This window comes from Echeneis naucrates, chromosome 15 (genome assembly GCF_900963305.1).
Source record: "Echeneis naucrates chromosome 15, fEcheNa1.1, whole genome shotgun sequence".
Lineage (NCBI taxonomy): Eukaryota > Metazoa > Chordata > Actinopteri > Carangiformes > Echeneidae > Echeneis > Echeneis naucrates.
This window is the reverse complement of record NC_042525.1, coordinates 21,750,480-21,765,325: the sequence shown is the minus strand read 5'-3', so window position 1 is coordinate 21,765,325 and position 14,846 is coordinate 21,750,480. Positions and strand designations below refer to the sequence as shown.

The window sequence follows — 14,846 nt, the reverse complement described above, 5'->3', positions numbered from 1 at the left end:
TAGTGCATATTTTACAATCAGTATTAGAATCACACGACCATTTAAATAGAAATGTTGGCGAGTGTCCTCACTCACTTTTCACATCCAGACGGGAAGAAACTTCAATTCTGAAAGGTCTGACCGGAAGTCCGGTTGTTCTCGCTGTGACTAAGTGGCGCCAACCTGACGCGGGGTCCTCTGTTGAATGAATGACATCATACGGGCTGCTGTCGGTTTCCATCTGCGACATGACGCCTCCGGACAGTGAACGTTAGACGTGTATTCGCGGTCCGCCGTTAGACGACCCCGGTAAGACCTGCTCGGTAAATCCCGCTCATGTCCGGTGATGATTCAGCGCTGATTCTCCGCAGCTAGCTAACATTAGCCTGTGCTGTGCGTGCAGAGCGGGGCTAACTGGAGTCGGCTAATGATGCTACAGATTGTTAGGTGGCAGAGAAAACCCGTTTAAATAAAACCCCAAAACAAAACACAAACAATGGCGTTTGTGTGTGGGGAGCAAAGCCTCCGCTGATTTGCTGACTTCCAGTCAGCCCTTTGGCTTTAATTCAGGGTGACAGTCATACACTTTCCATGTAATTCAGTTTGAGGCATTGTGTGTGTGAGTGCTGCTGGCCCACACACGCTGTAAAATGATGTCTGAGGCATCCTCAGGTTCAGCGTTAGAAACTTTACCATGAGACCTTACCAGACTGTGGAACTGATTTATCATTCTTAAAGTTGTTATTCTGTGTAAGCCAATGATGCAAAATTATATAGAATGCATCACAATGCAGAGTGCACTGTGCACTGTCTATTAAAAAAAAATTAAATAAAATAAAAAAAATAAAGAAATCAGTGAAAGTATCAAAGGCCTCTGTCCACAGGAAAATTCTCACAGCAGGTATTCAAAAACTGAACCTTAAAACCAGCTGTCACGACAGCTGGGACTTTGTGATGTCACAACGTAACAGTCAACATCCTCAAGCCCATCTAATCTGGACCACCACCTGGCTGGGGACATGACCTGAAATGTATTATTTTAGCAAACGAGTCGCTGGTTCCATTCTACACCAGCTGGACTCTTCTCTTCTCTCTCTTTACAGTGTCTGATTAGATAATAAAGACATAAAATGGCCCTAAAACACTTAAAGACCCCTTTCTTGATAAAGCAAACTCAATTAGTTTGTTGTCTAATTAATTAAAGGTTTCACGGCTAGTTGGTCCAGTTGTCTTTGTCTGTTTCCCAGGTGCACAGTGATGCAGCAGAAGTTGTGTTCCAGAGGTTCTGGCTCTTTCCTCATGGATAGGAACAGCCAGGCCTGTGGCACTGTCATGGACTGCGTCCCTTCCTGTGACCTCCCATTCCGCTGCCCCCGCTGTGGGGAACAGGAGCGTTTCCACAGCCTGGCCTCGCTCCGTGCTCACCTGGAGTACCGCCACTCGTACCGCTCACCAGACGTGGTTACTGGGGCTTTCAGCATCACTGGCAAACTGCCTGACACTTTGACAGCAGCAATACCCTGGCACGACATGAGCCTCCCGACCCGCAAGGGACAACAGAACACAGGACGGCCTCCTCATGCACGCTCCCTTAGTGACAGCAGAGACAAAGGATTCCTCCACTCCTACAGTTGCGTGAGGAGGCGCACGCAGAGTGTTGGAGTGGGGACACAGGCTGAGGAGGAGGAGGAAGATGACGAGGAGGATGAAGGCTGCACAGAAGATGAAGATGCAGAAGAAGATGATGAGGAGGAAGACAATGGTGAGGAGAGACATGGAGTAAAAACTGTGGAGGATATAAAAAATTCCACTAAGAAATTAGATGAAGGCCATCATCAGCTCAACCACCATCACTACCCATTCCCACCTCTGGCTTCACTTGCCCCTTCGCCAGACCCAGACCTGGATCAGGACCTGGACCTAGATCTCGACGTACTTGGTGCGTTCCGATTTATGTACTCACCTCATGCTTATTCATATGTGCTGGTTTTGAGTAAGTGACAGAAATATATGTAACAGTTTCAGAAAGTGTAGGGTTGAGGTTGTATACTAATGGTTCAGCGATCAATACTGATGAATGCAAAATCTAACAATAGAGTCATTTATTGTAACCATCAGAGCAGAACTCCTACTCTGGGTTAGAGACGGCGGCAGCCTCAGCTGCGGTGCGCCGACGGCTGGCAAGCATTCTCCAGGCAGCAGACAGCACCATGCAGCGCCGCCTTGCCAAGGTGAGCACAGAGCTGGCCCAGACTGACACAGAGCTCCTGTGTGAGCGCGCTCACTCACAGCACCTGGCTCAGGAAAGACAGGAGGTTGCGGAGCGGGAGAGGTTGCTGAGTCGGCAGGTGGACGTGGCTGTCATGGTGATTGCTGCGCTGAGGGAGCAGCTCAATGCATCAGAAAATGAACTGGAACGACGAGAGAGGTAAAAAGGTGTTATTGAACAGATGACCATCAGTGCATTGAAATGTCAAGGCATCTTAAAACTGTGAACTTCTGACAGAGCCAAGAAATGGTGATCACAACTGTGCGTTTAATAGAGGCGTATACCCCAACAGGGCTAACTTGATATAGTTGCTGGATTTAGTTATTCTTGAAGTATTTTCTTGGTTTAATTATTAGCTGATTATCAGGAGACTGCTGGTTCCTATTGCTGGAAGCAACCTCGTTTTTCTCTGGTTCTCTAACATTAATGTTCGTTCTCTAGGGAGGTGATTACCATCCAGAAGTTCCTAGAAGCTGCAGCGCGACAGGAGACCTGCGGCAAAGTTCGGATCCAGCGCTTTATCGAAAACTTGCTGAGACGCATTGCTCTGGCTGAGAGACTGGTGGAGTATTACCAGGTGAACAGCAGTTCGCCTCAGTGCAACAACTACAAGGTACAGCAGAACACACACTCACATAGTTAAGAGCTGTCCCTCTAGCCCACAAGCATGTAACAATTTTTTTTATCAGACGCACTCCTGCTTCTGTTTGGCCACAACCCCCTACCCTTCCAGCCATTCTTGCCTTCATGTTCTTAGTCAGTAAGGTGTCTTCAGAGATTAGCCCATGGTTTCCATTATGTTGCTGTAATATGTTTCACAGCAATACTGAAAGTTAGACAGCTAGCATTAGCAACATCCACCCATCCATTATCCATACTGCATATTGGTCAGGGCAATGGAGGGAGTGGAGCTAATCCCAGTTGGACCCTTGACAAATCACCTGTGTATCGCAGGGCCAACGTATAGAGAAAAACAACCATTCACAGCCAAGCTCATACCTAAGAGTCAGCAACTAACTTAAGCCTGCACGTGTTTGGACTGTGGGAGAATAATCTTTAGACGTGGACAAAATTGTTGGTACCCTTCCGTTTAAAACAAACTAATGAAATTCATAAGCAATGCCTGCTTTTCATTTGTTCATTTTCAGTAATTTTTATTTATTTATTATTACTTTTGTAATAATAATAAAATAATAATAATAAAAAAAATTACTGAAAATGAACAAATGAAATGTATGTATATATATATATATATATATATATATATATATATATATATATATACTGAACCTTAAAGAAGTAGCTGTTGGTGTTATCAAATGACACTATGAACTGTGACCTTTTCTGTTTCCGCAGCAGCACCAGCAGCCAAGTAGTAATGGACCTCACAGAATTGCTAAAAGCAGGTAAGTTACAACAGGATTCATGTCAGCACATGTTAAGACTGAAGTGAAATGATCTCAGCCCAATCACTAGACAGTGAATTTTAAGAAAGGCAAATGTGAACTGAATAAACATCATTTGAAATTATTATATAAATAAAATTTATGTTGGTCGTGCCCAGAAGGCTAATGAGATGACTGTCTGCCACATATCAAGATTGAGCGACTATTAAGATAAATGATACCAGGAGGCATCATGTGTCCGACTAAAAGTGAGGCATTTAGTCTTCGCGTTTATTCAGAGATGGAGGTTTCAGCACCATGGCCCTCCACCCCTGTAGTCCTTCCACCTTCAGGCACTTCGCCTGGGTCTGGCTGCCGGGGCACCATGGGGGCTTCTGGGTGGATCTCTTCAGTCGGTTAGGTACCTCTGGCTTGTCTAGGGGATGTGGGGTGGGGTCCAAGGTGTGTGAAGTTGGTGGCGGATGCAGACGGTGTGGGAAGGGCATGGGGCTCTCCTGCTCCGCTATGGCGCACACTTGCTTGGGCAGTCCGGGGATGCTTGCTGTCGCCCACATTGAACACAGGTGACTGCAGCGCACCATGTGGCTGCGGTGGCGCACTGGGCTTGATACCTCACTCACTCCTGCATCAGGGTGGTGGGCATGGGGAGCTGGGACCTGGTGACAGTCTCACTCATATTTAGGGAATGACCACTCCAGTGTGTGGTGTCACTTGCCAGCTCGGGTTGGGTCACATCATGAAGAATTGATGAATGCTGCCTAGAATGGGCTGAGCTGTTCTTTCACTGCGTCACTATGTATCCCACCTTTGACTCGGCTCCTCTGCTGGGACACCTTCCATCTCCCCACAGTTCTCCACATAAACCCTCTGGACTCTCTTAATGCCGTGTGAGATAAGAGGAAAAGCACAGCATCCTTCACCCCACTAGATCCTACCAGCACCACCTGCTTCCCTTCCCCTGTCCATCTTTATTCCCCGTATTCGCTGAGGTGTAGCACTGCCCTCACTGCCACACAAAAAAGATCAATGAACTAGCTTCCAGGGAGGGCTGGTGATGGTCACAGACGTGCACTGAAATAATAAAATATTTAGCTATAAGACTATAACTGCATCAATCTCATACAATGTTGACACCCCGTGGTGTTTAACTGTGACGATGAATGCAGACACAAAACAATATATAAAAATAAATAACAAAATAAAAGTAATTCCAAACACATTGACAAACAGACAAACGAAGGACTGACCTGAAGGCCATCTTGTATTGTGACCCTCTCCTCAAACTCAGAATTTAATAAATCTGAATTGAGTTTAAATGTTTCAATTTTAGATTATATCTCTGTTGTGTCTTTTTGTTTACATTATTGAAATTTGTCTGTTTTTAATTAATTGAACACAGACACAAACAGCTCTTATCTGTGAAAAAGTCATATCAGAAAGTCCAGAGTAGAGGAAGCCATGTTATTTTCGCTCTGCTGAGGTTTAAATTCCCTCACGGTGGAGGGAAAGTAGGGAGAAATCAATTTGCCCTTCTAACATCTGAGCAACACTGAGTTTAGTCTTCCAAGAAAAACCTGTTTATACCTCATGCACCTTACTTTGTTGTGGATGGCCCTCGACTATGATGACCTCTCCTTACTCAAAAAGCACTACTTTATCAGCTTGAATCCATGTTAGATACCAAATCATTCTTAACATCTATTTAGGATTTCAAATCTGTGTTTGAGTTTTTAAGCCATTTTCTTTCTAGAGAGGGTTTATGGGAGCTCCCTCCAGTTTTAGAGGCTGGCAGAGCTCACCCTGGGAACTAATCAGATTCAGCTGTTAAAGGCTTATTGCTCAGCATGAGTGGTTCTGTGACCGGACTAACAGGTGAACTCTTATCTTGTTTGAATCAAAGCCAGAAAGTAAGAGAACTGCTGCGCGCGCATCCCTGAGCATATGATACTTTGTCCTTCCACTCTGTCACTGGTGTGTGTGTGTGTGTGTGTGTGTGTGTGTGTGTGTGTGTGTGTGTGTGTGTGTGTGTGTGTGTGTGTGTGTGTGTGTGTGTGTGTGTGTGTGTGTGTGTGTGTGTGTGTGTGTGTGTGTGTGTGTGTGTGTGTGTCTGTGTGTGTGTCTGTGTGTCTGTGTCTGTGTGTCTGTGTGTCTGTGTGTTTCGAGTGGCATTAATCAACTCAACGTAATGATCGTCTGCTGGGGCACCAAAAAGGGAAAAAGGAGAAGGATTCTAGGGGCCCGGAGAGGCCCCTAATAAAATAATAATACTGGAAAAAAGAATGGCTATTAAATAACGTATGATCCCACATATTTTATTTATAATGTCCTGGAAACAATAACTTTATTTGTTTTGGAAAGATAAACTCCTCCTCCGCCTTCTTTATTTCCGTAAAATGGTTCAGTCTGACCGAATTAGCTGCAGGCAGTGCACCTGTTTATCACAGACAGCGCCACAGGGGCAGAGAAGGCAATATGCCTCAAAAATCAGGCAGCCAAAAACACAAAGAAAGGAAATTAAGAGAGCAGAAGGAATTAAAGGGTCGACAGTATATAGTATTCAGTATTCTTTAAGGGAGAAAGGTGGCTTTGTTAGTGCAACTTTCATGTGGTGGAAACTTTGTTCCTGTCTGTGGTCTGTAAGCTAGCTCACTTTTCTCCCCATGTTGGCTCAAGAAAACTTTTGGTGAGAAAGGTTGAGCAACGACCAGTGATTGAAAATGGGCTTGCAAGAGGAAGCTTGACTCAGCAACGTTATATTTTTGCCATTCTTTGATGTATTAAGTTCTACTTAAATGATGAGAAATCATATATGGCCATTTTGTTTTTTGATAGTGGTTTTTTTTGGTGAGATTATGCATTATACACAGATTATAATTGCTATTTATTTGCATCACTCAGTTTATATTTAAATATCATTGTATTCAGAGTGCTCAATGCTTCCCCTACGTGTCAACTGTCATGATGTACTTTATTCACAAATATAGGAATCGCAGTCAAAAACACCATCAAAATCCATAGTTTTATGTAAAATATCATCACATTTTTTCGCCTGTGTTGGGGGCCCTGTAAAGATTCTTTTCATGGGGCCCAAAATCCCTCTCGATCGTCTGTTATTGTTTTTTTTTTTTTTTTTGTCTCAGTTAGGTCCCTGTCATATTTCCTTTTCCCTTTTTTTTTTAATTTGAGATGAAGCTTCATGAACCAGTCTAGCAAATGGCCTTAGATACTTCATGTTAACAGACCAACATCGATCGGGCCAGAGTGTAAAATACAATCAATGGTTTATTAGAACTAGGGAAACTATGAATATACCTTTATTCCACAAACTTACTTTTACCTTTATAGTAATTACTGTAAAAGCAATCCACATAGCTCTGGAAAAAAAAAATTTCACTGAACTTACAAATCTGTAATAATACTACACAGCTATTCTCATACACTATCGGAAGAAAAAACACCATTAGACTGAAAATGTCTTAGTTTTAAGTATTACATTTTTAAAAAGAACATCTAATGTCAGTCAGTGTTATCAACCAAAAACTACAAATCATTTCTCTGATGTCATGCATCTAATATAATGCATGCGACAATATAGTGCTGTGAAAAAGTGTTTGCCCCCTTCCTGATTTCTTACTTTTTGCATCTGCGTCACATTCAACTGTTTCAGATCATCAAACAAATTTAAATATTAAACATGAAATGCAGTTTTTCTGTGATGATTTTATTCAAGAGAAAAATACGATCCAAATCTACATGATCATGTGTGAAAAAGTAATTGCCACCCTTGTTCAATGATGAGGTAACTGTGATTAATAATATTATTATGGAAAGCTGAGTTCAATTTCATGGCTACACCCAGGCCTCTGTACACTGTACACTTTCTTCCTCTGTACGGATTTAACTGAAATTTCAGTGTGAAAGACCCACAGCTCTAAACAGAGGTCCATGGAAATCAGCCCTAACCTGCGTTGTCTTTTGTAGATTTCTAGAATTATATAAATTTCGAGTTGTTGGAGTGGTTGGAATCAGTAAATTGACCAATGGTGACAAAAAAATGACAAATTGTCAGTTGTAACCTTTTCCTGTAATTTACAGCCTAGTTGTGTTTTAATTGTGAACCCAGGTCAGCAGGAGGTCAATTGTCATCGTCTGGTCTCCATGACAACAGGACCCACTCTTCCCAGTTTGGCAGCCGCCCTGTATTTGCTAAACCTGGCACAGAACGAGACCGGGAACGGGAACACCATGAGCGGCTGGCCCAGTCATCCAGGCTGTTCTGCAGACCTGAACACAGAGACGACATCTGGAACCACCAGCACCGCCGCTCTGCTGGGTATGAGGCCTAGAACTGTAGGGAAACACCAGGGAGAGGAGACATCAGTGGGTAAAATCTCTTTCTCAGTGACTTTATTCCAGTGTGGTAAGCTGTGGAAAAGCACTACAAGGTGACAGTCACATCAAGCCTCTGTGAAGGAGCTATAATGAAACACATCCACTTCATTGCTTTAAAAGAAAAAATATATATATAAATTACAAATATATAAAAACTCCTCTCTGACACAAAGCTAAAACTCACTGAACCCCTTTGATTTTGACAAAAAACTGTTTACCTCAAAATTCATGTTCTTACCATTTTAGCCATTCAACTAGCACCTCAATTGTGTGTGTGTGTGTGTGTGTGTGTGTGTGTGTGTGTGTGTGTGTGAGATGGCATGCCATTTAGGAAATTAATGAATATATTGAATGAAATCAGACTGATACCCTTCTGAATTCCCTGGTTTTGCAAAATGTTCATGATCGGCGTCTGATCAATCAGTGCATTTAGAGATGCATCTCTAAAACCATTATACTGTAAGTCATTTCTTGAAAGAAAATACAAGACTGCATGTAAAATAAATATGAAAATATTAAGTTAAATCTTATCACCAGGTATAGTCTACTTGATAAAGAAAAAAAAAGAGGACAAAAACGTCGGACAGCATTGGATGTATAGCCAATGTGGTTTATAATTATAATGCTACGCAGGAACTGCTTGGCCTGAGAGGTTGTTCCGTCTGCCTTGATTGAACAAAGAATTCATTTCTTCATTGGTTGAATGGTATGGGCTAGTATTTCGGCCACTAACTTTACACGCAATCGCCAGGGCGTTGAGTGCTTCTTCATTGCTCAGTATTACAGCAATTACATTTTTTGCTGACTCGTTCATACTGACACACACCTCTCACTGCAACAGCTGTACAAAATGGCATCAGAACAAAAGATGGCACCAGTGCTGTGATGACGCCAGTTTGCATTCAATGTATTCAAATTTTCATTCCATATATTCACTAATTTCCCAAACGGCATGCCATAATATGTCTAACTTCTCAGATTTGAACATCTAATGCATTTCATCATCATTTCTACATAACATTTTTCACTTAATAATGAAAGTAGTCATCTACAGCCCTAAATAAATGATAAAGAAAACCACTGATAATAAAAGATAAAGTGAAACTATAATTTTAATCAAGAACTCTTAAGTGACTGCTGGCCAGAGAATCAATACAGACGAGACTAACTTTACACATCACAAAATTTAAAACTGAGTAACAGGGTTTGAGAACAATATGCAATAATAGATATAAATGCACGAACATTTTTTATTGTCAGCACAGTTTTTTGTTTTTTTTTTTGTATTTTGTGCTTTTCCATAGATTATTTCCCTGAAATAAAACAGTTACACTGGGTGCTTCTCAGAAGGATGTAAATGTGGATGGAGTTATTCAAACAGAAACTGAACAACAGCTTTTAATTTTTGGTCAGATTTGACAGCACAATTCTTAATATTTTGTGCAGTAGAAGAAACGAACTCAGTCTTAAGTGGTACTTATGTTCAGAATTTTTTCCTGTGTGTTTTGGAGAGTCTTCAGGTAACAATGCATTTTTGTATTTGTAGAGGTTTAGTTTCAGTTCAGTTGTGATAATGGAAACCAATAGTTTTCTTCCTGAATCAAATGAACTGAATGTAAATAGTTCCCAGTGATGTTGATGACTGGTCCTCTCCTCTGGTTCAACCTTCCCTTCTTGGCCTGGGTTCCCAAAACCTTCTGATCAGTCATGTTGTCTATCTTCTGTCTGTGCTTATAAGGCCAAACAGTGTTGATCATTGATCAGTTGTCTTGATTGTTGACACCATTCACTGGCTCATCCAAACAAGCATGTGTTTAATGTCAGCTTAGTGATCAGAACTAGACACAGCAGGTCTGTCAAATTTGCCCCTTTCCAAAACCAAAAACAAAGGTGACAAAGTGTGAGGAATAGATTGAACTGTTGGTCAGCTCTAAAGCAGAGATGATGCTGACTGGATTTGGGCCTGAACTGGCTCATAAATAATAATAAATAGGGCCAAAACTGGGTTAGATCATTTCATGACACCAGAACATTCTTTAACAGTCAGACCTGCCACATGGCTGCTGATAAAAGGTCTGTTATGAAGTGTAATGACCCTCATTTCCATTCATCTTGTGGCTAAAACCAAAAGGCTAGGCGGCTACAGCTTTACTTACTTTACATTACTCTTTTTTCCCCTTCTACTTTCTGTTTAAAGTAGTGCTGCCTCTTGTCTGTCATCATCAGCTATGTTTATATGCGCAAAATTTCTTCAATCTGATTACAATTCAGATTAGAGCTTTACTTTTTACATGGACCCTAAAAAAATTGATCCGATCATGATGTGTGTTTCCATGCATCTCACATTTGAATTGAATAAATGATTATGGAAGCAGTAGTAGAAGAAGAAGCTACTTCTGATGTAAACAAACACCACCTTGTGTCTCATTTTGAAATGGATCTGTACCGTGTTCTTCAGGCTGTAGTTTTGCTTCTGCTGGTGTCCATAAGCTCCAGAAGCTACAATCCCAGCAGTATATATTTCTTCATATGACAAACAGACACAGCAGGGAAACACTTGTTTCAGCCCTTTTGCATTAAATTGAAACCCCTAATCCTCCCACAAAGACAAAGAGCCACTGGATAAAGGTGAGAAGCAAAGACTGATGGGAAAGGAATGTACTTTTAGAGTTTACAGAACAAGAGTGGAAACAAAACTTTCTTTTATCTGTTCAATGGCTCCTGGCTACCTTTAACCATTCATACACTTGCATGAACAACTCAGTGTTTCTAGCCTTTCTAGTCGTACCACTTGAGTTGTTAAAAAAATTTAAGTTTTTAATATTTCCAATAACGTATTTGTGTCCAATACAGACTAGAAGTAAAGAAATAAATCTGATTGAGTGTGAGCGGATCAGAATCTTCCAATGGGTGTGTTTACATGAAGCATATTTATTCCAGTCAGGTTTTTGATCTGATTACTTGTGTCTATGTAAACATAGCTACTGTGGCTGCAGGCAGGGTAACCAGGGTAACAAGAGTTACCTGGGTTACCTGGGTTGGTTCAACACAAGATCAAACCTATGGTCAGTCAGTAGGCACAAACGTTACAGACTGTGGTGAAGCAGACAGGATTTAAACTAAGTTAACTAATAAAGTTAATGCAACTCGCACAATAACCATGTTCCAGTTCAGAGCCACATGCTTTCTAGGACCTGGCCTATGAAGGCTTGGTACTTTGTGGCCAAATTTAAGTTTAATGGGTTAGTTGTTGAACTGTTCCTGCACAGCTCCCGTCACCTAGTAACCTAAACACAATTTATTTATTTTTTTTTTTGTTTTCTTTTTTGAGTAATATGAAGGTTTTAAGGCCTACAGTATATAACAGTTGTACAACCAAGCATTGTACTTGCGCTTAATGTAAGATACAAAAGTTAGTGTGTCTGGCTAACTCTATCTACATTAGTATCACCTTCCAAGGCTAAGGGTGTTCATGCTACATTAGCATATACAGCTACAGTTTAAAGAACACGCACACAAGCAGAGCATCTAGACACAAGGTTTTTATCCACCTCACCGAGATAATAATATGATAATTAGCTACAGACAAATCAGCTTTATTTACCTTTGTCTGAAATAGTGGTCAGCGTTTGACAAAGTGAACAGACAACAAACTGCACCAGTTGTGAAGCTGATTCCAACATCAAACCTGCTCTATCAGCCGAATTAAAGTAACAAAAGAATAATTAACAAAATGGGGGTTAGAGTGTTGCTAGTTGAATTATTTGGGTTTTTGAGCATAACTGAAATATTGTTTGATTTGGAATTTCCTTCACCAGCAGCCTCCTCTTATTGAGTCAGACACACAGTTCTGGCGTTTTTGCAGAAGTAGCATATTTTTACCTAGAACAAAGACCATGAATCCATTCATCGTTGGTGGATTTTTCACAACTAGCCCTTCTTGTTAGCTGTATGCACTATGATAGTAGATTTGTGTCTTTCTGTAATGCAGATAGATTTTGTATACTTTCTGCACTGATTTGGTTTGTAAAGCACAGACTGTGAAGACACCAGACCTGGGTCAGATCAGTTTTTACATATAAATGTTGGCTTTTGTTTGAGCCGGTTCAGATGCCAGATGGGTGTTGCCAACTAAAGTAAGACCAAACCAGATAATGCCAGAAGACTGTATACAGAGAAATGTTGCATTTGTTGACTTACTTATGCCGAAAATACTTTCTTTATTTTTCCTGGCAGTTGTGATCATACTGTAAGTGGCCTATCACCCACTAATCCAAAGGTGTAGTGGAGGGTAAACATAGATTTACACAGTTTACACAATCGTTTAACCTTTCCTTAAAGGGACAGTACAGCATCAGTCGTAATGCTTATTTTCCATTTTGTCTAAATCCTATTGAAAGATAGTTGAGTTTCATCTCTCACTTCTCCACATTTCCAAGTATAACAAGGTAATGGTGGGAATTCATATTTGTATTCTAGTCAACAAATCTCATAAAAACCCAATACCATAAATGAATAGCTGTTGCTCAGAGGGTACAATCTTTTATGAATTACACACATCATGTAGTGTGACACTAAAAATACTCTCTGGTGAATACTCCAGTCCCTCCAGTCAGGTTTTTTTTTGTTTTTTTTTTAATGAATAAGCTGGGCAGACTCTTATTACTTTGGTGTGTGGGCCTTTTTGTTGGATTTGTTGACAATAAGAAAAAATATATAACACTATATTTATCATTTAATTACAGCTTCTTAATGGTCCCATATTTCTCTCTTCTCATGTGTTCATCAGAAGATATATCTGTGTTTTAAAGAACCCAAAACCATCTTTGTGTAGTTTTATATTTCCTCTCTCAGGCTTTTCTCTCTAGATCTAGTAACAGATCAGTCAGCAAATAAGAGGGGAGGCTCTGAGTTACTCTTCTGGCTTAATGATCCAGTCCCAGAAGACCTGACAGCTGGTTTAAAGGCTCATTTTCTCAATATAGACTGCAAGCATTTCTCTGCAGGCTGAGACCTTTAATGGTTTCACTGAATTAATGTACAACCTAGACCTTCTAAAAAATTAGAAGGCATAAACATTTACCTTTTAGGATATCTGTGACATTTAAAATTTAAAAAGCCTGTTTGTGAGGCTTGGGGAAACTGAAGGAATCTAATGTTTTACCTTCCACTACACTGCAAGATGAAACGAGCCAAGCCTGACCCAGCTATGGACGACACCACACATAACGAATGTAATCTGAGTTAATGCATAGCTCACACTAAAGAGATGCTGTGTTTTAGCACCTGACGTTTGTCATGTCTTAAACTGGCACTCATTCACTCAGAAACGGGTGGAGATTCTCCGATCACAAAAACGAATGACGTATCAGCGCTTTCATCCAAAGTGATTTCCAGTGCCGTGAATGCTTACAGTTCATTAGCAGTATACTAAACAAACTCACGACAGCTTGTTTAATAGAATCATTCCTCTCTCTGTATCGTTCCGTATGATCTGTTTACACCTCATTCTTGCACCCATCCAGTCATAAGAATGTACATGTAAAGGATGATATTCAGTGTAAAATATATTGTTTCTGATAATGGTCTCAGTTTTATTGACTGTGTTAATAGATATTTTGTATACAAAGCTATTATGTGTCGTCAAGTGGAAGTAGTAGTCTTATAGTACTTAAACTTGGCCAAAAGAAAAAAAACCCCAATCCTGTCTTTATTAAATTTTTCAACAGGGTGTCTGCATGTCCTGTGAAAATCTTTAACATTTCTTCAATTATGCTTACTAAAGTCAAGTCTTTCCAAGTTACGGAAATCTGTTTTAAAAGCCCTAAACATGCATCTTGGTGTGTTATTTCTGAACTTAGAGGTACCCCCCCCCACCCCAAAAAAAAAAAAAAAAAAAAAAAAAAAAAATCCAATGGCAATCCTAAACCCTGGAGGGGTTGGGGGTTTTAAAAGAGAGATGGGTTAATATTAGCCACAGCACACATCATGAAGGATCTTTATGAGGTTTAAGGATGCTCATAGTTTTTGCAAATATGTGCCAGTATAAAGGGCACTGGCCCCTTGAGGGGCCACCAACATTTGGTTTGCCTCTGGATGCTTCGCCATGATGGTTTTTTTTTTTTGTGTGTGTGTGTGTGTGTGTGTGTTTGTGATTATTTTATGGTTGTGCCAATCATTTTATAGTTGATTTTGTTTACATTTTTAACTAGGACTATAGGACAAGGGAGTTTGCAGGCACCCTCACAAAGACTACCCATCCGTGTTGCCAGCCATGATTTGTTACATATTTACTGCCCATCATTTTTTAAAACGGTGTGCTTTGGGTTTTTCTCATTGATTTAACAAGCTACGTCTGACTGAAATATTAATATCCCACATTGAATGTTAAATGGAATATATATTGAATATAATGCTTAAAAAAAACAAAAAAAAAAAAACATTCATAATCAGTTTTTAATAGCTTCACAGGCCCTTGAACATCATGGGTAAACTCTGCTGATCTGCCCACTGTGTTCTAGAGGTCTGTTTCTGACTAAACAGATCAACCTAAAACTGAGTGCAACTGCTGATGTCAATTAAAAACCTTCTCTCATTTTGCTCTTGGGTAACTGAAAGAGTGGAGAACGGATTGCCAAACATGAACCAACAGGATGAAGGCGGAGTGTCATCAGTGTTAAAATGTCCAACTTTATCACAGAAATAACCGTGTTTACAGCCTGATCCAAAACCAATCTGGACTACAGCTAATGTCCTCATACATGACACCCTGAGCAACAATGTCCAGCCTGATGCTTCTG

At 40.5% G+C, this 14,846-nt stretch overlaps 1 protein-coding gene across 3 annotated transcripts; it reads left to right on the top strand.

Moving 5' to 3' along the window:
• The first annotated feature begins 155 nt into the window (after positions 1–155).
• Positions 156–13,956, top strand: znf365 (zinc finger protein 365). Of its 3 annotated transcripts, XM_029521890.1 has the most exons (6): positions 156–288; positions 1,227–1,918; positions 2,098–2,407; positions 2,690–2,861; positions 3,605–3,654; positions 7,778–13,956. In XM_029521890.1, exons 2-6 carry the CDS (start codon positions 1,237–1,239, stop codon positions 7,998–8,000), a joined length of 1,437 nt encoding a protein of 478 aa, XP_029377750.1. In that variant the 5' UTR covers positions 156–288; positions 1,227–1,236; the 3' UTR covers positions 8,001–13,956. The 3 variants fall into 3 exon arrangements, with proteins under 3 accessions (XP_029377750.1, XP_029377751.1, XP_029377748.1); XM_029521891.1 differs by lacking the exon at positions 156–288 and having other exon boundaries at positions 774–1,918; positions 3,608–3,654; XM_029521888.1 differs by lacking the exon at positions 156–288 and having other exon boundaries at positions 774–1,918.
• The last annotated feature ends 890 nt before the right edge of the window (positions 13,957–14,846 follow it).